This window comes from Tympanuchus pallidicinctus, unplaced genomic scaffold (assembly GCF_026119805.1).
Source record: "Tympanuchus pallidicinctus isolate F22 unplaced genomic scaffold, pur_lepc_1.0 scaffold2, whole genome shotgun sequence".
Lineage (NCBI taxonomy): Eukaryota > Metazoa > Chordata > Aves > Galliformes > Phasianidae > Tympanuchus > Tympanuchus pallidicinctus.
The window spans coordinates 52,522,928-52,550,500 of record NW_026294721.1 but is presented as its reverse complement, the minus strand read 5'-3'; the positions used below and the strand labels follow the sequence as shown (position 1 = coordinate 52,550,500).

Genomic DNA, 27,573 nt, shown 5'->3' with positions numbered 1-27,573 from the left:
AGGAATAAAAGAAGGCTGTATCAGATAACCTGTCAACCTTTTTACATAATTATAAACAAGCTAGATGGAATGGAACAGCAGCTCAACAGTTTTAACACAGTTTCTACCTTTCAATCTTATATTGTGTGTAGCATCTATTGCCTGTATTACTGGCACAATAAATGCTGTCATGTTAGCATTGCCTTTCAAGAAAGCACAGTGAACACCTTTTCAAAAAGCGTCCCATAGCTTTGATCCCCACACTCCAAACTTCAATTCAGAGCTCCAGAAAACCACCGGCAAACAAATCTTTGTTCGCCATTTCAACAACAAGGAAAAAAAAAAAAAAAAGGAGGGCAAGTCCCAAGCTTTTCCCTTATCAATTTCAATGAGGCAGTAATTTCAAGATTTAAATTCTCTCTTTTGATTCCCAAACTTTTTTTTTTTCAGCACCTTCTGTTATATTTAGTAATTACAGGTCATTTTATTTTATTCTGTCTGATCCAAAAAGGATATTAGAATATATTAAATAAATATACTAAAAAAGTAAGCTACTTTACCGTTAAGTCTCTGAAGGGATGTAGCAGCAAACCCAGAGGAAGTTTAGCTTTATTTAACAAAGCCTGCGTCTGTGGAATATTTGTCAATGTACATCGAAATGAACTGAAAAGAAATAAAAGCATTTCATTGAAAATGATTTTGTTTTAAAGATGCTAAAAACATTGTGTTAACTCCTGATTTTAAAGAACCCTGACATTTAAGAAAACCTGTATTTTACAAAGCTGATTTAAAGAGTAATGGAAAAGGAATTAAAAAAAACTTTCAGAAGAATTGAAGAAGACTCCCCTACATCACTTAAGTAGTTCTGTAATACATATACAGCAAAACAAACTTGAAACAAAGAAAGAACTGCTTTAAATACGTTTAATTTAAAATGACAGGTTTTATTCATTCTCAAAATCTTACTTTGTTTTAACAAGGGAACTAAAGAAGGAATCGAGCATTCACTAGTCCAAGAAAGCAAAATTTATGTAAAAGAAAGCAGCAGAAGAGTACGTAAAATACCGAGATAATCGAAACCTTTTATATTCATGCAATACAAAGTACAGGACTGATTTCAAATTAGAAGTAGTACTAAAGAAATCCAAAGCGTCAGCAGTACTGTACATGCCTAAGACTGATTATACCCTCATTTCTGACCTATTTTCTGGTGGGACAGTGCACTGCCAACAGGGCAGCCATACGAGTTAATCTGGAGCAAAGAATATATATCCTTTTCTAACTAGAATTAAAGTGCCTGGGGGGAAAGCAATTTTCACTATATTGAGATGCACCTGACTTGAAATAGCAGATGGATGTTAATTGGAGGTAAAATCATTCATCATAATTGCAGTATTACAATGGCTGAACATACAGTTTATTCTTTTATTTATTTAAAGACAGATAACACAAGGCAAAGATGCAGCAGGTTTCTTTGTGTTTTAAGCTACACTCATACTGCATATAAAGCATTCTGATGGCAGGACAACTTCATATTTTGCATAAAGATGCAGATGACAAACTTATTTTCGAGTGAAGGGAATTATACTATTACAAAGATTTCAAAACAGTAGCCTGCTTTAAATTATTTGTAACATCAAAAAATAAGTAAGCCGTCACTGAAGCACATAACACATAGACACAGTATACTTACTCCGGACTGCAGTTTAATTTCCTAAGATCAGAATTCAAGTTCGGTACAGGAGCTGGAACTGAAGATACAGGTAAAATATTTCTATCCTGTGTAAGGTTTACAGGCCTCAAGCCTTCTGGCTGCTGAGAATGCTGCAGACTTAACCCTCCTAAGGAAGAGGACAGCTGGTTCACACCTGGATATTGCTGAAAAAAAGAAAAAAACGAAACGCCCCAAGAGCATTGCAAACTGATAAACACACAGTCACATTTACATAACTATCTTAAATCTTCTTGCAATTTTTCTTCTTCTAGAGCTCTATTAAAAAGGATATCAACAGTAGTTATAACAACAAAACCAGACAAACAAGAATATCGTTTCACAGCAGTGATTTAAAATATGTTTCCCGGGACCAAATTCAAACACAATATACAAACTGTCACTGGAAGTGACAGCTGAAAGCTTTAAGCTTTCCAGGATAAGGAGAAATACCTAACTAGAAAGACTGAGGAGATTTCTTCCCTCTTTGAAGATGTTAGTGAAATTCATCCAAAGTAAAGAAAAACATTTTAAGCATACATAAATATATTTATTTTTAAATATAGTAACCACCACAGAAGAAGAGAAAAGGTTAGGTTAGAAGGCACGTCAGTTCTGGCAGTCCAAAACACTCTCATCAAGCAGGGCTAACAAGAATGCTCTCAGTCTTGGCCAGGTAAATTCTGAAAGTGCTCAAGGATAGAAGACTTCATAGCACAATCTGTTTTAATGCTTCCCCAATCCCATTCTGGAGAACTTTCATTTTATTATACGTACAACTGGAATTTCTCCTCTCACACCCAGCAATTTTTTATCCTTATTGCTGTGTGCTCTTGAAAAGAACCTAGCTCTCTCTTCACTATACAACACGTGATATGACTGGAGACTGAATTTAAGATGCTCTCTTCTCCTTGTGTCTCCTCAAAGAAAGAAGTCTAGAATTTCATAATAAGCCTTGCCACTTTTATGAAAGGACACTACAATGTTCTTGAAAGCTTAGGAAGATAAAACCAGGTACCTTTAAAGCCTAGCGGTTTTAATTTAAAACAACTTCAGATTCATTACGTAAGACATTTAAATTAAAACTAAGCTATCATAATAAAAAAGACTAACACTTTTAAAAGAGATCACAAAACTGTAAGTTTTCCAAATCAATAACTGATGCTCAAGTGGCATTTGATTTTCCTAAAAAACACAAAAACATAAAAATATGTAGACAAATCTACACTGAATAGAATGATTTTTTTCAATTGAAAATTAAGCATTTTCTCTATATATCATATTTTACACTACCTTTGTAACCAAGGAAGGCTTTGTGGCTACTACACGCTTCCTTAAGGTATTATGTTTAGCTCAATAAGGAATTCTGATCACTGACAACAATAGCTTTGGTGACATTTGCTTGCTGAGCATTATTACAGAAAAAGCAGCGTATACAAATCAGTGGGCTTGTTTTTCTACATGCCTTTACACACATCTTAGCACTGCTAATGAGAACTGGGTACACAACTGTTTGGGTCTTTGGTGCTCTCTGGTACCCAGGAGATTAGAACAGAAGCAGGCAGCCAGCCACATCATGCACCCCAGTTTTGAGGAGCTCTTTCATCTGGGCTCCAGGCAACACCTTACTTGTAAGATGGTTCAGTGGTGTAAGTGGGCCTTCCTTATTGTTTCCATCAATGAAGTATAGATCTTTAGAACAATAAATTGTAAAATTGTAGCTGCTATTAATAACTGGGTTAATTAGTAAAAGCGAAGCGGCTGTGCTTAATTACTTGGCAACACACTTCAAAATTCAGTTCAAAAGCCTTCCAAGGAACTCAGAGCTAGATCAGCGTGACACTCAACATTTACTCATTCACAAATTACAAACATAAAATGTTAAAAAGAAATATACAGAAAAGACTTCTTGTTACATCAAGTAACTTTCAAAATAAAAATATGAACCTGCGGATAATGCTGAAACCCAGGATGGTGGCTTGGATTAGTGGGCTGCACAGGAGTAGGTGGTGCTGTATTTTGGTAGGCAGGTTGCAGTGTTGGATATCCATAACCAAAGGGCTTGGAAGTTTTGGATGTTTGAGGGGCTGGTGGAGTAGGAACTGGGCTGCTGGTCACAGAGCGTGTCTCTGGAAGGACAAAAATACCCCTCAGATATTCAGTAGAATTTCAATTTCTTAGTTAAGACATCAACTCCTGAATGCATTTTAACAAGCAACGTTTTTCCCATTTATAATTTTTGCATTATCCAGCAAGATTTTTTTTTGCATTGATCGCATGTAAATAAGCCATTAGCAACTAAGTCTACTGCAGCTGATGCCAAAAACGGGTTATACATGGGAAGATGACCATAGATCTGTGTATCTATTATCCAAAACTTCTACATGTCATTCTGAAAAAAAACAAAAACAAAACAAAACAAAAAAAAACACCTCAAAACTCCACAGCTTTTAAAACAAGTTTTTCAATTAAAAAAGGAAAAAAAACCAACAAAACAAAAGCCACCCTCATACACTTCTGTACGTTATATTCCAGGATTTACTATTGATGCTTAGTCTCTTCTGCAGTCACTTACGAATACTCTTAACACACACCACTGAGCTGAAAGTACTAATGCCTATATATAGACATAGTGCTTTTCTTGAAGAAATCCAAGCCCTCTTTCCTATTCCTGCAGAAGAGCTTTGGAGTCAGGATTGTTAAAGGTTAAAATGAAAGTAAATACACAGCCCTCAATCCATAAAAAATTCAACTATTGTTAAAAAAGAACAAAAACAAACAAAAAAAACCAACAACCAAAACCAACAACACTACTCTTCCGAATTTAACGCTTCTGAATATCAGATAAGACTTAGAAGAATTTAGGCTTGGTAAAATCTGAAGAGAAGTGGCATATGAATCGCCCAAAAAAACAATCTTGAAGAATCTGGATTTGGTTCAAACAGTTCAGATGGGTGGTGTAAAAATAAAAAGAATAAAAGTTAATCCTGTTACTCTTTGAAGGAAGCATAAGGAATAAGCCATTTTCAGAATAACTCTTCAACAAGACTAAAATGCTTGGTTATCATCTGAAAAATTAAAATTCGTACTCCTGCAGTCATGTCTCTTGTGCCTTTACTGCACCAACCAGACCAAACAGGGAGAGCAGTATCAAGATTTTAGCTGACAGATTTTGCTTTACACAAGAACCCATAGACTAAGCAAACTACTGTGACGTTCTTAGATGGTCAGACCCCCAAAATTAATCCATTATTTATAATATAAAAATATATAACATAATATTGACTAACATACCTACAAGCACCCTTGGCCACCTGCTCCCAAAATGACGGATTTGAAGACTGAGGTAACCTTTAGATCACATAAAATAAACCTGACATTCCTGATATTTCTAAAGATTAAAATAAGCAGCATACCATCTATGTTTTTCAAATCTTCTTTGCATGTAGAAGAATAAAAAGAAAATAACCTGATCCAGCCATCTCTGCTAACTGCTATCTTTGATCTCTCAAAACTTCACATGGTGCATCTCAGCTATTATCAGCTGCTAAGCCTACACAATCAGGCACACAGCATAACTTAGAGAAAGATAACTGCTTTCATACAGAGCACACTTTCAGCACTGCCCTCAACATTATGATGGAAACTATGGCCTGTGATACAGAGAAATTTTTCTTAATTATTACTCAAACTTCACTGTTAAATCTGTGAGAAGTGATTGAAAAAGCAAGGCTTGATCTCTCTGAAGGCTACCCCAGTTCCTATGAAGGTGAAAGGTAATTCCTCTCTCCTGTTCAATGATGGACAACAATCAACATCAGAAAGGGAAAAGAATCACAGCAGACAGCAGACACTTGAGCAAATTTAAACAAACAATTCAGAATTCACATGCAACAACACATGGATTACCTGGATAGCCACCTCCTTCCAGGGCATCATAATTGTTCAGAACAGGAGACGCACTGCTAGTAGTAGAAGAACTATCAAGTGCTAAGAAAAAAAAAAAAGAAAACAAAAACTTAGGTGACTCAAATAGTAAATCTTTGAGACATTTTTTTCTAAAAACTCTGGTAAGGAACCGTGAAGATTTATTACCAAAAAAAAAAAGCCAACCAAAACCTAACAACCACACAACAACAAACACCATAGCCTAAGACTTGAAAGCTATTACCACTGCAAAAAGGAGAGGAAAGAGATGAATAATCAACATATTTTTAGAAACTAACACAAAACAAATGGTAAAAGAGAGACACATGGTAGGACAAAAGCAATGCAAAAAAGTTGTTTCTTGAAACCAAAAAAATTCTTCCAAGAGATTATTCTTTCTGAATCACATGAAACAAAGCAATGTACAACATTTTAAAAACAGACTGCTACAATTTCCCTCACAACTCCTAACAACAGAAGTCTCCCATCATCTTCAGAGTGATCACGCACCATCCCCACTTCAGGCCAAACTGAACCAATGTACCAACATGGTTGAGTTTTTGTTGGTTTTGCTGTTTGTTTTGTGTTCTAGAAACGAAAGGAAACCGGATTCATTATTTTGTGTGTGGCACAGCTTTGCTTTGTCCTACTACTAAGAAGTCAAAATACGCTTTTACTAGGTCAACGAGATTTACTTAAGAGTTTAAGTAAGTTGTTTTTCATCTGACCGGAAGAGCTTGTTCTGCATTTCAAAAGAATACCAAGAAGATATACACACAACTCTGAACATACAAGACAACTTCAAGACTTCCCATTTAACCACCGAGTCACCAGTTAGACATTTTTCTCCACAATAAGCTGTACTCACTAAAAGAAATATATCTGGAATGCAGTTGCACATAAAATCAAATATTCTTTATCCTTAGACGATATTAATGATAGAGTGAGTTATAAAAAATAATATATGCTTCCCAAGCTCTCCCTGGAGGGCAAGAGAAAACAAACTGACAGAGAAAAATAAGAAAATATTTCAAGCGCCTGCTGGAAATAAAAATAATGCATCTTAGACCTATTTCTACTAAACAGAAAACAGTATCAATAAAAACAAGCAGCAATTTTGACATACAGAGATGTTCTAGCTAAACTACGATCTCAGATATTCTGAAGCACAAACAGGATCTGCCTAAGAAAATAACATGAATTCCCTTCAGAGTATCCCATATAATTACTGCAGAGCTTACACATAAGGTCTTTCCTTCTTAAGACTGTTGACATTTTTGTAACACATTCTCAGAATAGTCAGGGCACCAATGAGGACAAGAATTAATACACACCTCACCATCCACTGGGAACGATGTGGTTTACTACAAAAACAATGAGGTGTGCTGTTCCCTGCAGATCAGAAATACCTCTGGACTCTAAGGTAACTACATGCATCTAAAATTTTACCATTTTCCCTCAATAAAGAACATAAGAACTGCCATAAAATTAAATAGCTGCCTATACTTAAAATAAGCTCCAACAGCTGTTCATTTATTTTAGTACTTAAAGCATCAGACCAGAGGATACTAGGAAAAAGGGAAAAAAAATTTTTAGATTTAAAAAATAATAATAGACACTATTCGGACAGAAGCGATACTTACAACATGCTTTTAAGATTATCTAGTTATTTTCATCAAAATAACTTAAGCTTTCACACAGTTAGCATGATAGTCAAAGGTCCCAGTACAAAAAAGCTTTGAGAACCTACAAAAAAAACAGACAACCAGATGTACAACACACCTGTTTTTTGTAAAACCACTGGCACAGCCAGAGCTAAAAATCTGTCAGGATATATGTCAACCCCTGGTGACAGGGCATAAAAGAGGAAACTTGTTAGTTAGACAACTTATGCTTTGAGTCTAGATGCCCTTGCACTCTTCTGAGTTTTGAAAACGATGACAGTTCAAAGACTACAAGCTTTAACGGAACTACAGATCTTCACAATTTAGGATGGTAGAGAATAAGAGAATTTAGTCTCTAGTAGGGCTTGGGAGCAAAATAAGTAAAAAAAGGTTGTGGTAAAAGAAGCTCGGAGGTGGGGAGGGGATTAGGCAAACATAGTTTTCTGCAGAAAACTCAGTAGAAAGCCCAGCACAAAAAAAAACCCTCTATTCTTCAGAAAGCAAAGTTCAAACAGCATCGGCCTCACAGCCGCCAAAGCAAACTTTTCTTTGAGCTTCCTTTGGAAGAAACAGCTGCCGTTCAAGAAACACAACACACTGAATTTGAAAACCAGACAATTCTGTCAAATACAGACAAAATCCTTGCAGCCAAAAGCCTAACATTTCAATCAAGCAGGAGAAACTGCTTCTTAAAAAACAGTAACTGCATTTAGGTTGCCACAAAGCAAGCAGGTTAAAACTGAGCCTATGTCTCTGAGCTGCAGAAATGTAATGAAAGAAGAAAGAAAAATGAAATAGATTAGTTTACTGTTTTAAAAAACCCAAACTTAAAAATTTCCAATATTTTTATACTTTACTACCTTAATTGTAAGGTTTTCCTATACATGGAATGGATAACCAGGTAAGTGCTGTTTAATATTATAAAAAGTAGCATGCAGTTGCTTTATTTGCAAAATAATCTGTTATCAGTCTAGAGTTCCATATGTCGGTATCTTCACTTGGTGATTTAAAACCTACTTCAAATATAAATACTAAAACTCAGTGAGTCTTCTAAGCTGAGAATATTACCCAGTGAGATACATTAAACATCTGATCTTAATATGAAAAGAAACAAACATAATATTAATATGAAAAGAACATTTGATGACCACTACCAAACTCCTTTCTGTTTGCAATAGTACTTAATGTATGGGAATTCTCTAGTTAACGTGATACATACTGAGTCAAAGTGACTTTCTGTCTCAAATAAAGAAAAATAACTTCAGGGGAGAGAAATACGGAACAAAACTTGAGTAGGAAGGGAATAAGATACTGGTGTAAAGCTAAAGCCAACCTGCTTCCTCATCCTCCTCATCCTCTTCCTCATCATCTGAACTTGATGACAAGGGAGTTGGTGCAGTGCTAGCTTGATTATTAACATATCCACCATACTGCATGCCTGTGAAGTGGAAAGCACAAACATAAGAATCAGACAGACAGGAAAGATGAGAAACAAAAGTCACATATCATTGCAATAAAAGTGAGAGATATTAGCCATTCCAGAGAAAATCCCAACATGCAAACAGTTGAATGTACAACCCTATACGATCTAGAGAACTAGACCCAAGGTTGATCTATGAAGTATACAGCAGAAGCAGTTTTTAGTGAGCCAGTGAGGTATTAGTAACACAGAAGTTAGCAGAAAGTTTCACATCTGTGTGTGTAAATTATGTACACACAGACTTTCTGCATAGATGGTTAACAGCAGTTTGGCCTGGAATGTCTACAAAAAGCAACACCTATACATAAATGTGTTCCTTCTCAGATAATTTTGAATTATGTTACGAAGGCATTGATACTCAACATCTACTTGGCACAGTTGCCCTTTAAAGCAGGAGGCATTCACTTTCAAAGTGTGAAAGCTGTCAGAAATTAATGAAACATACTGCTGTTACAGGGAATAAGAATTCAAACGTAAACTTCAGCATCACTTTCAGTGAAATTTAAACTAGGCAAACCTGAAAACTTAGTGTTATTTTAGAATTAATGCCTAAATTCAAGCTTGTAGACCCATATACTTAAATACTTAAAAATTACCATTCACGTTTAAGTTCTGATGACAACTCATAGACAACTCCAAACCAGACACGTACGGTATTTAAAACAAACATATGTGAACAATACACAAAAACAGCACATGCACGTATCACTTTAAAAAGAGTAAAGCACACTGCAGTATTTTATAATGAATACACAATGTTACTAATTAGGTCTAAACATTTCCAAGAACTCTTAAATTTCCTTTGCTGTTGGACAGGGTTAGGACAGTTTTTGAAACAGGCTTGCAGCCAGAAAGAGACACACCAAGAAGAAACATAATTTCCCCTCCCAGCAATCTGGTTGACCACTATAGCAAAATCTAAATCTTCCAAACTCAGGAGTTTAGGATTTCACTCCCCACAGAAACAATGTCACCATTACACTGGATCGTTTTTTATCTTCACACTACATAGCACTACAAAACTGACATGGCTTCATGACAACTTGATATGACAACTTAAACAATCTGAAACCATCACAGTATTTATTAACCCCAACTGCAAACTCAAACCTACTACATCAACCTTTATTTTAATTAAAATACCAGGTACATGCCTTTTTTCTTTTCTTTTTTCCTCATGTAAGCAGTCTCAAAGCACTGCTTCAATTTCAGTAAAGGAAAACAAGAGTCAAGGCGAAGGGCATCTATGCACAGTGAGTGTAAAAAGAAAACAGAGCAAAGGTGTATCACGGCATTCTTGGGAAGCTGTACCTTCCACACAGAGTTTAGTGCACAAAGTGACTGACATTATTTCCCTTCATTTAGCACATCACAAGCTTACAACTCCAATCGAGTTTTTTCTCAATAACTAGGAAGCAGTGAAGACAACCACAGTATCACGTTTTAGCTTCTCTGTACAGCTAGCACCACTGATTCCTCTCCTCATCTCCTGTGAAGGCTACCAGATGCACTTGATAATGATACAAAACAAAAAAAAAAAACCCACAACAAAAAAAACTTTCTTTGCCCCAAAAGAGAATACAGCTGAAGAGACCATGTTATTCTCTCAGGCACAGGAGAACTCCTGATGAATAAGACAGAACAATTAAATCATGGTGAAGGAGAAAAATCAACTTAAGATCACTGACATGCAATAAGTAAAAAATCAGAACAGGGATTGGTAACGAGACAAGTTATGAAGTGTGACAGAAACAGAGGTCACAACAAAAGCTCAGCACAGCATGTGAGTGCAAAGACAGATTCCTAACAAATATCACAGACAGAGGAGGATGGAAAGTAGATCTACCTGAAAAGAGCACACCAATGCAAAAATTCCAAGCACGGACAAATGAAAGGAAAGGAATGAATTAGTCATTCTACTATGCCCCCTTTGAAATCTTTATAAAATGCTGGGGAAAAAAAAACCCAAGTAAATACACTCGTATTTCTAGAACTGTTCCTTTTCCTGTCACTGGTTCATACACAAAGACAACATGTGGTTCAGAAAGAATACTGAAGATAAATGAAAATATGTGAATGACAGTAATTTAGTAATGAGAAACTAAGAGGTCATTATGAAGTCTGGAAGCAGGGCTGGCTGAACTCTCACCTTACCAGCTCGGAACATTATTTTTTGTTGCCAGCAGTAGTACAAATTTCTGCCTTCAGGATACTGCTGCGTTCTACCAGCACAACTGTTCAATGATGCAAACAAATCCATCATCTGATCTGGTTGAAAAATAACTCCATTTAAAAAGTCAATCTCAGATGCAGAAACCCCTCACTTCGGTTCACAGGGCAGTGGCACAGCCAGTAGGCAAGCACATGGGAGAAGGCAACTGAGGGACAGGCACGGGTGGCTGACACAGCAATTCAAGTGTGATCATAACTAATCATTCTGCTTAGTGCCGTCTACGTAGCCAATAATTTGTTTAAGTCTTCCAGTCCTAAAACTTCCTTGCTTAAAAAAGGAAGGAAAGTGCTAAACTATACTAAGAAATCATCTGTCTGTGAAATAAGCCAACTATCTAGATATTGTAAATAACAACCACTCATATAATAGAACACTTTAGAACAAACTGTATGCTTATGTAGGTTAAGTTTTATAATAGAGGCCTCACCAAGAATGAAAATGAAATAAGGACATGCAAAAATAGATTATATTTTAAAGGTCTTCAGTTGCATAAGCCTCATATTTTCAATGCACATGCTATGAGGATAAGAACACTGTAATACTGCAAATAGTAATTTTTACTAAGTGAACTCTCTTCTTTATCTTAGCTTTGTATTATTTTCAGTTACTTATCAGTTCCTCTCAACAACACAGAACATAAGAGAGTACATAAAAAACATCCAGATAGGATACATGCACACAAAAGTCCATCCCTAGGATGCCATTTCCAAAAAGATTATTTTATCTGCATTACAACTGTATGGACATTTAAGACAAAACATCCTTGAATACATTTTAGGTGTTTTTTTTCACCCCCCTGGAAGAACTTACCCAACTAAGCAATTGCCATATTTAAATGCTACATAAGAATGCCCACACAAGGGCTTAAAACAAAGACACTAGAGACTTGAACGAATGCAAATCTTATTTCCAGAACATTCCCATGTAGACAACACTACTGTTAGGATAAAAATCAGTACATTTCATCACTGTATGAGAAACACGTGTAAATTTCTAAGAACCCAGAGAAATATTCAGAAGATATGTTCAATTTCTTCAGTAGATAAATTTCTACAAACGAAGTTATCACACTTAACTGGTGCAAAAAAAGTATTCCAAGAAAACATTATGCATTTCAGACTCCTACAACAGAAACTAATTGAAAAATGTTTACAAAGTCTTCTAATACTTACAAAAAAGTAGAAATTTGCATTTGATGAGAGACAGCTAATACAATAATGTAAATACAATTAGCTCATTGCAAGCACCCGATGACTTAGCTACATATTCCTGTTATATGTACAAGCACAGCACTGGTTGTGAAGAGTGCTCATCCAGCTACATACTGCACAAACCTTAACTTACATATATGATTTTGAATTTAGTGCAGAGCTCAGCAGTGACCACAGTGATCCGGATTTAATTCCACATGAACACGTGATACATTACTTAGGAATCACTGCAGAAAACGTGTACGTATATAGATAGATAGATAATCTGCTATATATACATAGCACATTAAGGCAAGCAAAATTAAACAACTAAGTCCTTTTTCTCATCTGCAACAGGGTCATGCTGTTTCTTTAGAAGTTAAGCAGTGTTATTTGTTTTTTTTTTTTTCTAGCAAACACAACTGCAGTACAACTAAATTCTACCCTGTACCAAAGCAATTTACAGAACTGTGCAAGAATCAAGCACAGCTCTGAGTTATTTTCCTGGAAACAGTACACTGTATGTAGCACTTAGTAGCAATGAATAATCATCTTTGTGAATTGATTCAATCTTCTTCACAGAAATTATTTCTTTATGTTCCTCGCTGCATAGGCAAAAAGGAAGAAATGGAAGAGAAGGAGAAGTTTACACATGGATGTCAGTACTCTTAAAGTTAGAAATGAAAAGCACACTGTGATTGCCAAACACTACAGTTTTGAGAATTATTTTGAAGGCTAACTATATCACCCTGTTCTGAATAAGACCAGCGTCTACTTCCACTCTGCACAATGAGTTATTTTTCCATAAGGATTTAAAATTCTGAAATTACACAGCAAGAAATAAAACACTGCAATACATTAGATTAAGAATAGTAGGAACATAGATATTAAACAGCCTAAAAGGCAACTCAAAACACTGTGGCTCCATCAGTAGCTCCTGCAGTAGCTTTCCACAGGAGCTTGCAGCAGGTTTTACGAAAACAGCTACGCTATTGCTAGTTTATATCTGATTTTGCAACAGATTTATTACAAAAGATACTTTTAAGCCTCTCTTCTAGTATATCAGGATTGTGAACAACTCTTTAATGGAACTAAGTGAAATACTTTGAAAGGAAGAGACATGCAAGTGACAATAAGGCAGGCAAAGCCAGCGACAATATATAACCAGAGGAAATCAAACACAAGAGGGAAAAGAAAAGTAAAAAACAAACAGAACCAGAGTGTCACAAACACTAAAGGAGCTTGACAAGATGGGAGAAGTCCACTAGTGAGACAAATGCAAAAGAGCAATGAAGCTTCCAGCATACAAATCCACACGTGGAACAGGGCAGAGGTCTGTATTACAATTCCCCATTCCCTTTTAGTACCTTCCTGAAGGGCTGAGTCCGGTGACTGTGTAATGGAGGGTGACGATCGTGGCTGTGAAGATAGGCCTGGGGCCGGCGTCCTCACTGAGGATATCAGAGCAGAGGAAGCAGGTGCCCCAACCCCAGGCTTGGTAAGCTGAGCGCTCTGGCTCACAGACTGCACGGGCTGTGAAGAATCAATGCCATCTGAAAACAACAGCAGAAAGTAGGAACGCTTTTGGGTTTTTTTTGTATTTACGCAAGCAAATACACAATAAAAGTAATTATATTTAATGTTGATTTCACAACCACAGCAACAACATAGTACTTCACAGAGATGCCTTCGCACAAGTATTTATGAAAAAGATGGTTGTCTTCTTTAATACGAAAGGTTTGTACTGTAAAAGACTCCGTTAAAATAACAGACTGCTCTGAAAACAAACGGCAAAAATGTTAGATAGTGCAACCAAGGTTAAGCAGAAGATAAATGAATGCATTTTTTATTCCATTTCCCAAACACAATGCTTGCAGAGGTTCCTCTTCCTAGGCAAGAGGAACGCAGGGCTATCTCCCTACCCATATCCCTCTCACAAGGAGGAAATTTGCAAGTCATCTGTGTGTGACCAGGATCCTGTCTCTCACAGGTTCCAGGTATTGTACAATTGGTTACCCAGCTACAAAACCCATTTCTAAGCAATCTGCTTCAATCAGCCCTGAGTACTCCACAGAAATTCCGATGTTTTAAACATCTGGACTAGACATAATCTGCTTTAAAAAAAAAAAAAAAAATCAGATTAATGTTTTAAAAGATTCAACAGTCCAGTTGAAATTCCTATCAGATAAGGACAATATAAGTTCAATTAAGTTTGTGTTAAACAGAATCACTCTTTGTTTATAAATTCACAAAAACATTGTATCATCATTCGTTTTAAAAGCAACTACTTGTTAAAAACCTCTGACAGACCAAACTGTTTAAAACGTGAATAAGAAAAAAAAAGATTTGACCCCAACTCAATGACTCAGCATACCAACACAGAAATTAAGCACAAACAAAATTCAAACGCTTACATTTTCAGAGTATTACAGTACAGAAATCAGAGAATGATGCATGTGTAATTTTAGCTTTGCTTCCCCTGCACAAATAACAATGCAGTACATACAACCTTAGATTTTTTCCTCAATAAAAGAGCTGATATTTGACAGGACTTTCTGCAGAAAGTTGACAACTCCTGCCTCCTTTAGGGGAACAAATGAGGTTTAAAATGATCCTCTTGTTTTTCTTACTCGTCTTTAAAATTGGCAGCATACTTTGTCCCATCTTAATGGCACTTCTATTTATAATGCAGATTTTAAGTATAGTGTGCAGTATATGTAGTATTTTGCAACAATTACCAAAATCTAGATTAAAACATTCTTCTCCAAAGCACACGCACACAGCATTTTGTATTGAAATATACTTCCTGTAACTTGCGTTTCCACACAATGCCTCACGGACTCCTCTTGGAAGCACCAGCACCTTTCAGCAGACATGATGCCTTGGTAGCTACACAGCTTCCTCAAGCAAGATAAATGAGATGACCTGGGAGGATCTGTGATGGTTGCATACTTACCTTGCTTTAGCAGCAAGAGTTCTGCATGGCATTTTGGTACTTTCCACACTTCAAGTCAATAAAGCAATGCTCACAGTTTCAAACACTGCCATAAAGCACTCAACGTGTTAACAGTGCCACATGCTTTAAGTTGAAATTGGTTTACACTTGAACTAGCTGAAGGTTCGATACTCCCCTGCCAGATACTAAATTCTTATTTTCAACCACAGGCTATCCAAAAATTTCATCCAAACTGATGTAGATCCTTATCTGAATATACCAATATACCAATATTCTCTTTTTCTTGACTGGTAGTCAGACTGTGCCTTGCAACACAAGCACCGATCAGTTCAGGATGGCGTACTACACTTTAGAGACAAAGCTGGACTGATTACCCACTTAAGTTTCCTATTAGCTTTTCCAGGACAATGCTGGTTAGCCCACCAAACGCTCCCACCAAGGAAGACCTTCACCACACTGCAACAAATACAAAATCCCATCTCAGTGACACAACATTCTCTGTACTTCTCCCTCCCCTACAAACCTTTATTTTTGCATGCTAACATTTTATTCATGCCAAATGATTCGGAATGATTCTTGGTTACAAAAGCCTTGCACCAACAGAGATGTACAGTTAAAAGATATGTTACAGAAACAATCTTTGGAAATGTGTGGATCAGAGGTAAACTGTTATTTTTCCTATACACTATCACCACAAGTTTTCATTTCCAACTTGAAGTAGCAGTTGACAAAGTTTACCACAGTAGTACCATCAAGCTTTCAGAAGAGATTAGAGATCCATCTGTTCTGAGCTGCTATCGCCATGATCTTGTTTGTTTCCACCCCCCCTCAACTTAGCATTTAATTTCTATGGAGAGATTTACCATCTCCTTGCAGCATCCTATCTCCACAACTCTCCTCATCTCAGCTGTTAATAAATATACAAGATTAAAACATCTGTGTTGTATATACAAGACTTTAGTCTTGTACATATATATATGTACAGAATTATAACGTTCCTACAGAAGTGATGCAGCGAGGACTTTAGATCCGTCTCTGACGTAAGGGGAAGACATGCATGAGGCCAAGAAATTCAAGTGTCTCCAGGTCAAGCTGCCTGCCTATGATTACAGCAAGCAGACAAGATCCATAAAGCAAAGAAACCCATCCATACACCCTTTGGAGTTTTCCCCTCAATGATGGGAGGAGACTCCAGTACGTGGGCATCCTGACTGACAAAACATTCAGATCCACACTACCTGGAAAGTACCAAGACAATCAGAATTTCAACTGAGATAAGCTGGAAACACAATAAAGAAAGCTACTGACCTAGAAAGACAAAAACCCTGAGCAATACAGTGTGTTGTTTACATAGAACAGCACTGATCTAGACACACTTACAGTGTTATCTGCAGGAATACAGAATTTAAAATCACAGTGCCAAGAAGTCTTCTTGGTACTCCAACTAGCAATAGGAGAGAGCAATCAAAATTTATTTGCATGAACAGTCATAAAAAACACTTGGGAATTTCAGCTTATTTTAAGCAATTTTCAAGCAGTTTTGCACAGAAAAAACTGAAACTGATTTCTGTCACTGTTTTCTTCCTGAATATTTCATCCTCCATGCTGCTCTCCAGAAAATTTTCTTTTATGAACTGTTTATCATTTCTTTAGATTGCTAGCATGTTGTACTCTTTCCAAAGATGTACAAAAACTGGCAAGTCTTTTTCAAGTTTCAACTTTTTTTTCTTTTTAAGACAGCCAACACTCTGCATTCTCTATTTAAAAATACTTCAAATCATTACAATAAAACTGCAGAGAAATTCAGAAAGCATTTCAGTCCCCCAAAAGCAACTCAATTAAGCTAAGACCAAACAAGAATTTGGCCTCCGCCATTAACCAGGCAACCTATCAGTGTTTTCCGTATATTTCAAGCCAAAGATATCGAATTCTATACTTCAACAACAACAAACAAAAAACCCAGCAAACCAATAAAAACAACAAAAAAACAACATTCCGACTTCATTAATGACGTCATCCTGTAAAATTAAATGAGAGGCTGGTAGGTCATGAATCCTACTTGGTAGTTGGAGTTAGATCTGTCCAATGGAATTACATGTGACAACTCAATCTGATGAAACACCTACAGCTACCTATAATGTACTGAAATACTTGCATCAGTACCACAGAAAGAGTGGGACCATGTCATTTCAGGCTTGATTTTTTTTAAATTACTGTGAAACTGCACCAAAACTGCTATTCAAACAGTATTTGTGCCAACGTTGGTAGTAATCCAGATTGCTTTCCCCTCAGTCTGCTAATGGTTGCTACCTTAATTTGCTTTCTCCCAGTCAGCAAACACAGAATTACTTCTATGCTGAGTTTCAACCTGAAAAATGGTTCAGACTGAAAAGAAGCTACGCTCCAAACAAATCTCAACAGAGTTCACTGTGCAGAGAGCTCTTTGAAATGGAAACTTGATATTGCTACTAGTTCTTTGAGGACGTATCACATATCAAGCTTAAAGAGGGTAGATTTAGTTGAATATAAGGGAAATATCTTTTACAGCAAGTGTGCTGAGGCACTGGAACTCTGGTTGCCCAGAGATGCAGTTGATGCCCTGTCCCTGGAGACTTTCAAGGCAAGGCTGGATCAAGCCCTGGGCAACATGATTCAGCTGTGTATATCCCTGCTCATTGCAGAGGAGTTAGACTACACGACCGTTAAAGGCCCCTTCCAACTCTAAGGATTCTGTGATTCTACAATCTCAATCACTCCCTTAAAGCACACTGAACGGCACAGAAAGCAAGCTACCAATGGCTCATAATGTGCTCCACAGTCTGGCCAGCTTCACCATCTCACCCATTATACAGTCCTTCTTTACAAAAATAGCTATGAACTAATAATAGAAAAGTCAGTCAAATTAATATGCATTTAAACAAAAGACTTCTGTAAATTAAACTGAAAAGTCTGAATGTATAACAGTTTTCATAAGACTACTGCAAATGCCACTATTCTGGAAGGATACTGAACAAATAATAAATGATTTTCATACAACTACTGCAGTATCCCGGAAGGATACCTGAAGTTCAGCTATTGGTTCTATACTGAAGATAATTCAATTTTCAGATGTACTTTTAAACCTTTAGTCCTTGAAATAATTCTTTTTATGCTTAACCTTTAAACACCATTATTTTCAGTAGCTTTATAAAGCCCTCCCCCTTCCTTAATTTTTTTTTGAGGGGGGGGAAGGAGGGGGGGAACAGTATTTTGTTTTGGCTTTGAAATACTGAGTGAACATGCACAGAGTACCACATAGAGGCAGAACTTACATCTCCCAAAACTGAGCTGAAGGATACCACTCATAGTTTGGAAACAAAACAAAACAACATTGAAACTAAAGAGAACCCTGACACGTATTGAATGAACTCGATTTAAGCTAAGCTGGTGCTCCTACTCAAAGCTTTACCATCATCAAAACCATGTTCCTTGGTCTTAGGAAGCCCCAGCTACAAGCAACTCCAAAACCAATTTTGGTGCTGAACTATAATCCGAAATATCTGGCATAAAGAAAGCAACATTCAACAACAGCTCACTAATACCCATCTCATCCAAAAACTATTCATCTTCCACAGCTTACAAGTCAGAACTGTATCAAGTCAGAACATTACCAGTATTGAAGAACAATCAGAATTTTCTTCCACACACTATTTAGTTAATACAGATACAGAGGGAGAGCAAAATGTGTCATTATGTAGGCCCTCCTCACACACATCAAATTCCTTCCACAATTCCCACCCTACGAACTTGTAGTCACCTTTCTCATGAAGCAGCAGAAGCTGAAGCTACCAGCAAGGACTGAGTGTACTTGCCTTCAGCTGGCACTCTCCACACCTCATTCTCTACTGCTACATCAATGCTAAAATAACATTGTTGTTTACAAAAAATAAAAAAAATTAAAAAAAATCAGCTACAACCACCTAAATAGCTGTCATATGCTTCTTGAAAACAAAACCAAGATAATTGCCCCCAAACCCACTTCAGTTTCTGAAGTGAAGAGAGAGTGTGCATATGTGTTCACTTTGGTAAAAGATGAAGAACAAGCTTAAGTCATAACATCAAAAAAAAAAATCTCCAGTCATCGAATAAAAAAAGTGTATTTGCAATTAAGAAATTGCACCCTCTTTCAAAAGAGCAAGAAAGACTTCCCCTCTAAGTTACTTAAAGAATAAATAACAACAAATAACCTTTAAACTACCCCAGTAGTGTTTTTTTCTGTCTCTCTCAATAGAAGCATGTCAGTGATAGCATTAGCTGTTACTGTGAGGAGTGTGGTAACCAAATGAGAAAAGCTTCCAGAACCAGTAAGGATAGAATTCAAAATTATAATATAGAATTTCACAGAATGATCGAGTACAAAACAACTAAAGCATGGGATTTCTGATACTTCCCAGGTGCATCCTTTAAATAACACCATACCTCTGTTTACTTGGTTGTTTACTTTAGCAATGGATCCAGTGAGATTCTTGCTGAGGTTGTCCTGAAAGGACTGAGCAGATGAAATAGTTGATAATGTAGAGTTATATCCCACAGGAATGTGCTGTTGAAGTGAATGAGGTACTGATGTACTCTGGCTAGAAAATGTATTTGTCTCCTTGAACTGTCCAGCTGCAGGAAGGCTCTGAGAGGTAAATGCCTGCCCATACACGCTGCTAGTAGCTGCAGGATAGGAAACATTAGGATACATGGCACTAGAAACCATGGGCATGGCGTAATGATCAGAATTAAGGGGAAATCCCTGAGATGCAACTGAAGAGCTGACTGAAGTGTTGTAGTGATCACCAAATGCAGAATATGACTGCTGAGCACTTGTATGCAAGTAGGATCCAGATGGTATTGCTCCTTGAACGGGTCCTTCAGTCAACCCCACTGTACGGGGAGGAGTTTTGTTGTAGAACTGCTGTGATTCCCGTGTATTCAACACATTGGTTCCCACGAGTGGCGTCATAACATTTTGTGCTGGTGCTGAATAGTAAGGAGACTGATAACTGGCTCTATATTGATTATCCAAAGGTGATGAAACAGCTTTATTGGGCACTTGGGAATAGTGTCCTGAGGGTGCACTGTAGTTCGGAGGATGTGAGCCGTAGCCAGCAGGGAACTGCATTTGACTCTGCACAGGACCTGAAATGAAGAGAAAGCATCTCATGTATTAAAGGTGCATCTGCTAGCAGTGTGAATGTACTCTGTGCTTTTTGTAGCTAATAAGTAATTTGTTTCGTCTTGTTTTCTCTCCATACATTTAAGATAATGTCCATCAGCAGTACAAAATGAATGAACCAAGTACAATGCATGTAAAATACCACATCTAAAATCATTTGCATACACGCAGAAGTAACAGAAAAATGGATCTCTTCCATTATAAAAAAAAAAAAAGGTGCTTCCACTTCAAGATCCCTAGGTATCACATTTGTATTTTGATCACTTTAAGAAAATATTTAAGCAAATAATGAGCAACAGCAAACCCTAAACCAGTATTTCACTATTTGAATGCAACAATATGCCTTCAAGAAACTGACTATGGAAAACAAAAAGCAGCAGCCAAATGTATATGCTAATATACAAGAACATGGCTACTTGTCTCAATAAATCCCCAATATGGTGATCAAGATAAAGTGCTTCAGAGCAGTTATTTTTTTCCTTAATACTTTTTTTTTTTTTTTTTTGTATTTACAGAAACCATCATTTTTATGAAAACATAGATTAGCTGACAAGTCATCTCTGTTTATTGGCTGGTACTTATATCAGGTAGAGGAGGTGTTGACATCAGAGTGTTTCAGCTGTCCCAGCAAACAGCTCTGCAGCATTAGAGATTAATTACATACCAATCCAGCAAGGGTTCATGGTGACACACCAAATATTAAGTAGGTCCAAATTTACTTATTATTCAAATTGATTGATGGTAAATATCAAAGTCTCTCTCAGTTTCTTTTCCCAAGCCCTAACTTCTGTTTTCTAGTGAACCACGCCTGCATTTCCCTGGATTATTTCCTTTCTTAAAATTGCCATGCCGTGCTGCTTATATCACACTGCACGTTATTTCCCAGCATTTGGTGAACTGTGACATGCAACGTGATACTGTGCCATTCAACAGCAGACAAGAAATCAGAAATTCATCTTTTTGCCTCCTTATTTTCACTGTGTCAATATGCAAGAATTACTTCTCCGCTGTCAAAGTAACATCCGGGTGTTTTCCCACTAAGTTGCAGGGAAACTGTAATAATGACTTGTTAACAGAAAACCCTGTAAGCAAGGAACATAACATTCAAAAGTACTTTCTGATCAAATTAGAAATGCCTTTTCATAAATGATAACCCAAAACGCTGAGTAAAAGCAGCTAACAAACAACAGTAATCTAAGAGTGCTGGGTAAAGAAACAGGAAGGCCCTCGGGGAGAAAGCACTGGAGCTTTAAATACACAACAAAATGACAAACAGTTTTGAAGAGTATGTAGTTGTGCGCTTCTGATTCACTGTTATCACAAAGTGGAAGCTACCTTATAATGTTCTGTAGTTTATCCTCCTTTAGAGAGAATGATTTTCCAGTTAGTAATCCACTGACAACTACAGACTATGCTTACAGGAACTTGAACAGCAAAGCAAACTCAAAAATATACAAATAATTTACCTGAAGGCTTTCTGCTTTCAGCAGGTATGCTACTTAAGGTGGCAAGGAAAGCTGTTCTAGAAGCACATTCTACGCATTTGTTTTACTGTGTTGTGGTACGCTGAATAAATCAACTGTGCAGGTGTAATTTAGAAACTGGTTTAGGAGCACCTCACTTGAAATAAACAGCTGCATATCAAATCATCTTGTAAAGCCTTGAAGTCTCTAGCTCTAGTTTAAAAAACACAGATGTGATTGAATTACCAGTACAAAATACCAGTTTCCACATCACAAAATGCCCAAGTAATCTTTATTCACACTTGCAAACAGAAACAGCTATTACAAGTACAAAACGACACAAGAGCACACAGGAAAATCCCACAAACTCAAGAAAGATATCTATGATCCTTTGGATTTCAAAACCCTTAGCCTCTGAAAGTATGCTGCTATTTTAAAATTATCTCCATCATCTGAAATGAGCTTTATATTCATTTGATCATAAAGAACATGAATAGAATGTAACTTGCAGTGCAATTAGTAGCTGAAGCTTTTAATGATGACTAGGTAATTGAGCCACTTTCAACACAGGAAATCTGGGTATACTTTTGCTGTCATTTTGAAATCCGGATAATTACATGTCCTTGTCCTGGTGCTTCAGGCAGTGCACCTTCCTCCCCAAACACCTGACAACTCCCTTTTGAAAATTCTGTATGGGGAGTGAAAGCCTTACCTGCACATTGCAAGTGTACAGCTAACATGCCATCTCTACAACAGCAAGCAGGGAAACTCTCCTGCCATAGACAAATCTGTACCTCATAACACTGTAACATGTAAGCACATGTGCATTAGCAGCTGGATGCCAAAAGCCTTAGCACTTTTTCAGAGAAAAAAAGTGCTGCCACACGAAAAACAAAAAGCTATCCCAGCTATACTAACACCAACAGCCAAGTCAACTGGTAAAATTAGCCTGCTTATCTAATGCTGTTCGCTTGTATTTCACACACACATTTTCTTACCTGAATAATTCAGCCTTCTGCCAAGCATGTGTAATGTACAGACTCTGAACACAAGCTGCCTTTCCAGCCAAGTTTCCTGCAACTTTTACCATCTCTTTACACACCTGCAGAGAGCAGGCAGCACAGCTCCCTCGGGTGTCTCTTACAGGAGGGACAAGGGGCAGCACTGCCCTGCCTAGTTCAGCTCTGCATGTCCTTCACTGCCAGCACACCACCCAGCACACTGAGTCCTGCTGGGCTCTCACAGCAGCTCAGTGATGGAATTCACCAGGAATTTCATACCTTTATGCCCTTCTTCTAATACAATTGTAACTACCCAAAAAAACCTGAAGAGGGATGCAAAACAATGCTAAATGACCTGATAATTAAACTGATAATCCCAAAACGCTAGCAGAGATACCAAATGTAGTTTTGTTTGTTGGAGTTTTTTTTTTGTTTGTTTGTTTGTTTTACCAACTACTTGCAGATAATAATAAACAAAGATCTTCTAGAGAAGCAAGGGAATTCAGCATAGCCATCCACTCAGCATTAGAAATGTCAATACATTAAGCTGTTAACAATGGCTACTGGAACAAATATATTGCTTTTTCATACTGATTTAACAAGCAATACTTTCTTAAGCTGACATTCAGAGTCATTCTCCTGTTATGTATAAAGACACCTGCAAAACTACTATAGTAATTTTGAGCCTGCAACACTTCATGCAGAAGAACTGTATCTTAAAGCCCCTGATGGAAGAACAAGAGGCCAAGCAAGATCCTCTTTCTTTTTTAAACACTGAATTTAATAATAGAATCACATTGAGAACGCTGAGAAGAAAAAAAAATAATAAAGTAGGGGTTGGTTTTTTTTTTTCATTTTTAACCTGAAGTTCTGCTGCTAAAATCAATGTCCCCAAATGTCTCAAATCAATGTGGTTACTCGATTGGGCAAATCCTATTAAAGACAAAGTGGATCATCCGTTTTGCTATTGCAGTCCATGCAGTGAGCTTCTTTCTGCAAAAAAATCAGCCCTGCTTTCATCAGTTGCAAGTAATTTCTAAAGCTTAACCTGAAAAAATCCAGGTGTTACGAAATTAAAACACAAAGAACACTCCAAACACCTGCAAGGAACACAACATCAGTTTTACAGCCAATATAGAACTAACTACATTTACTGAAGTAATTTACATTTAACTAATGTAACATCAAATTCCAAATTAATCTTTGTGAAATTCAGTCTCTATTTGATAGAATAGAAAATTCTAGTACAGTCTTCTGTTACTATTCCCCTTCACTATTCCTTCTATTACAGTTATAAAAAGTAGCTTCAAGTCTTGTGTTACATTATGTAACTTCAGAAAAGTAGTACTTAAAAGACTCATAGACTAATTTAGGAATTTCAGGCTGCTGGTGCTAAAACACATGAAGTGACAAATTCAGAGGTCTATATATACATGGAGCAAAGGTAATAGGAGTAGTTAGCGAGTTACACAATAAAGATGAAACAATTACTGAATAATATAAACTTCTCAGAATTAAAAAACCAAAAACATTTATTTGACTGACAGAAGATGACTACAACATAGAACTAATTAATTAAAATAATAAGCACTATGGAGAGTTATTTAAAATTGCTGTTTCATTTGGACAAAAACACGAGAATGAACGTCGGTTTCTGTTTTTTTCTAAGAAACACTTCCAGCTCACTGCTGATAGGTATCTGAGTCCTCATAACATTGTGCTTTTATTAAAAGCCATCGAGGATGGAGTTTTCTACATAATTTTGACAAGTCTAAGCATTACAATATTAAAGGTCGGCAAATGCATCTGTAGCAGCAGTTTCTCCCTAACGGGTACAATTTAACTACCTTCCTCATCACTCATCACGCTGCCTTCTGCCTGATCTGCCAAGTTACTCAAAGCCTACTCGAGAAACCTATCACCCAGCAACCCTTCAGACACGAGGCACATTCACAAGCCAAAATTTTGTAGGTCGTTACCCCACACACTAGCTTGTGCAGAACAAAGCCTGTACACACACACACACACACACATTAAAAAAAAAAAAAAAAAACAAAAAAACCAAAGCGCAAAAAAGCCGGATTATGACATAAGTGACTTAAAAATAATAATAAAAAAATCCCCACGAACTCGAACACATTTAACCACGAGAGGAGCAGAAGAAACGCACGCCCTCCTCACCGCTGCTCCCCGAGCCCAGAAGACTCCGCGTTTCCTCCAAAGTTCGCCCCGCGTTTTGGCCCCAGCCCAGCAAAGACACGCTCGGCCCGGCCCGGCCCCGCTCGACTGCAGACCCCGATGAGCGGCCCGCCGGAGCCCCCCGTCCCGCAGCCCGCCCGACCCCGCCCCGAGCACCGCAGCCCCCGCGGGCCCACCCCGCCCGCCGCGCTAGGCCCCGCGCAGGCCTCTCACCGTTCTGGCAGTGCGGCGCAGCGCTCTGAGGGGCCGCGGCCTCCCGAGAGCCAACGGGCCCGCCCGGGTAAGCGGCGACGGCACCTGCGGGCCGAGGCGGCAGCCCGGTGGGCGCAGACATGGCTTCTGGCGGCGCTTCCTCGCTCCGAGCCGCTCCTCCTCCGCTCCCACCGCCGCCGGGGGACACCAGCGGGCGGAAGGCAGCGGACACCCTGGGCCCGAGCGCCGCTCCCGGCCGGTCACGCCTCCGCCCACAGCGCTCCCTGGCGGGGCCTCCGCGCGCCGCGGCCGCCCTGATCCCGCCTGGCGCCGGTGTACTGAAGGTCGGCCCCGGCGAGACGAAGCTCCTCCGTAGAAACTATTGACTCTGTTTTCTAAACTGAACGCGTTGAGTGAGCCTCCCCTGCACGCTGCTGCCAAACGAGCTCCATCCAGTTCCGCACTCTCCACAGTCAGTGACACACTGAACCACCTGCCTCTGCCACAGCCACTACTCAAACTCTTGTGTTTGGGCTACAAAGGGGGCCTTACATTCTGCTGGTCACAGTAGCCATCTTAAAGATTGAGGCCAAGAGCACTGACTCACCTTTACTTGTTACAAGTGCTGGGCAACTCAGCCCCCACATGTGCCCTGTTTTTCCTACTAGTTTTATTATCCCTGTTTGCCCTTAAATAGATGGTTAATTACTTTGCCAGTACGCTAAACTTCTAATCCAGACCTATTACTTGTTCAAGCCATAGAATCACAGAATCAGAGAGCGGTTTAAGACTGAAGGTACCTTTAGGATCACCCAGCCCCACACTCCTGCCCTGGTTGCCCCCCCACCAGATCAGGCTGTCCACAGCCCCATCCACTCTGGACCTGAGTGCCTCCAGGGATGGGAAAGCGTGCAAGGCAATGGAAGGCATCCTTAAATATTGGAGAAACTATTTGAAGGAGTTGGAAAGTTGCTCAGCCTGCACACCTGGAACACTGTGCAGAGATGTCTAGTACAGATCTCCATTAGAACTCCAGCCATGTTGAATCTGACTCTGAAAATAGTTTTCTTTCTACATTTTAATGACATACAGCAAGAAATATTGGGCTCAGAATGCAGCAAAAAGCAGGTGATTATTAAAAATCTTTTGCCTTCAGATACTAGAAGATTGGGTGACATGGAAATGGTGTGACGTTCCCATACCTGAAAGGCTCTAAGCATGTTAGACATAAGCAGGGAGAGCCCCATTGCCATCCAGCTTTGATTCAAACAAACTCTTGGAAGATCCTCCCAAGGCTACATTGCTGTGATAGGGTGAACAAGATTCACTGTTCTCAGTCCTATTCTCTAGAAACCATCCTCCATCCCCAGAAAGTATTTGTATTAAATATACCATAGCAAAATTCTTCAAAAATGAAGGCAGCTACTTTGTTTTTTCATTCTCAGTAGCATTTTGAAAGGGGCATGAGTGCTTCATCATACTACTGCTGAGCTTTGGGATGTGGAAAACTGTATTTTGACAAAGGTGTTCCCTTTCCAAAGACTTGTTTCTCTAAGTACCTAATTACACTGTGAGACCATAAGCATATTTGATACCACAATCTAGGCAAAAAACTGCAGTAACTGCTTTAATATTTCAGTGTCTGATCAAGCATAAGGGGATATATATTATTGTGTTAATACATCGTGCTAGAAAAAGGGACAACTGGATTTTCCCCATAGATTTGAATGCTTTTGCAATCCTTTCACATAATTTAATTTCTTTTTTTTTCCCCCAAACAATTGCACAGTGGTTAAAGCTATTCATTCCAGATGTATTAGCAGCTAGAACAAAATCCCTAATGGAAGTCTCCCTAAACTCAAATCCAATAATTTTATTTTTGCTCATTTATAATTAAGCTAAATGCATTAGCAAGGACTGAGTACTAATGCATGCAATAAATACTACCACATAGCAAATAACATGCAAACTGTCTCACTGAGGCTGTTACTTCTGCTTAGCTTAATAATAAGCTTATAGAAACCACAAATTCTTCATGCTTCTAGGGAGTGAGAAAGAGGCCAAGCAAGTTCTACCCACTTGTGCAAAAATAAGGAAAAACAGTAACCAACTTTACAATTAGTGGTTCTGTGATATTGTACAGTCAACAAATACACAAAGCAGTGTAGTCAGACTGGTAGTCTACAAGACATAACCAAAAAAGTTACCATGGTAGAAATAGGTAATTGTTAACAAAAAAAAATGCTCACCTGCAACCTAGGCTCACAGAAAAAAGCCTAAACAGAACTATCCCCCAAAAATAAGCCTTCCCCAGCAGCAGTCAGCCCTTAAATGGGGTCAAGGAGAGGTGCAGCCAGGCTCCACCCTTTCTGGTCACA

General features: G+C 38.1%; 1 protein-coding gene across 3 annotated transcripts in view; it reads right to left on the bottom strand.

Moving 5' to 3' along the window:
- Positions 1-25,440, bottom strand: part of SEC24B (SEC24 homolog B, COPII coat complex component) — a 553,630-nt gene extending 528,190 nt beyond the window's left edge. The window contains exons 1-8 of one of the 3 annotated variants that reach the window (XM_052681762.1): positions 25,217-25,440; positions 19,599-20,303; positions 13,552-13,737; positions 8,615-8,719; positions 5,600-5,680; positions 3,638-3,819; positions 1,673-1,857; positions 540-642 (exon numbers count right to left, since the gene is read on the bottom strand). In XM_052681762.1, coding sequence (XP_052537722.1) covers positions 540-642; positions 1,673-1,857; positions 3,638-3,819; positions 5,600-5,680; positions 8,615-8,719; positions 13,552-13,737; positions 19,599-20,303; positions 25,217-25,337 — 1,668 coding nt within the window. In that variant the 5' untranslated portion in view covers positions 25,338-25,440. The remainder of the gene's footprint in view (positions 1-539; positions 643-1,672; positions 1,858-3,637; positions 3,820-5,599; positions 5,681-8,614; positions 8,720-13,551; positions 13,738-19,598; positions 20,304-25,216) is intronic. The other 2 variants (XM_052681760.1, XM_052681763.1) reach the window with 2 other exon arrangements.
- Between the last annotated feature and the right edge of the window lie 2,133 nt (positions 25,441-27,573).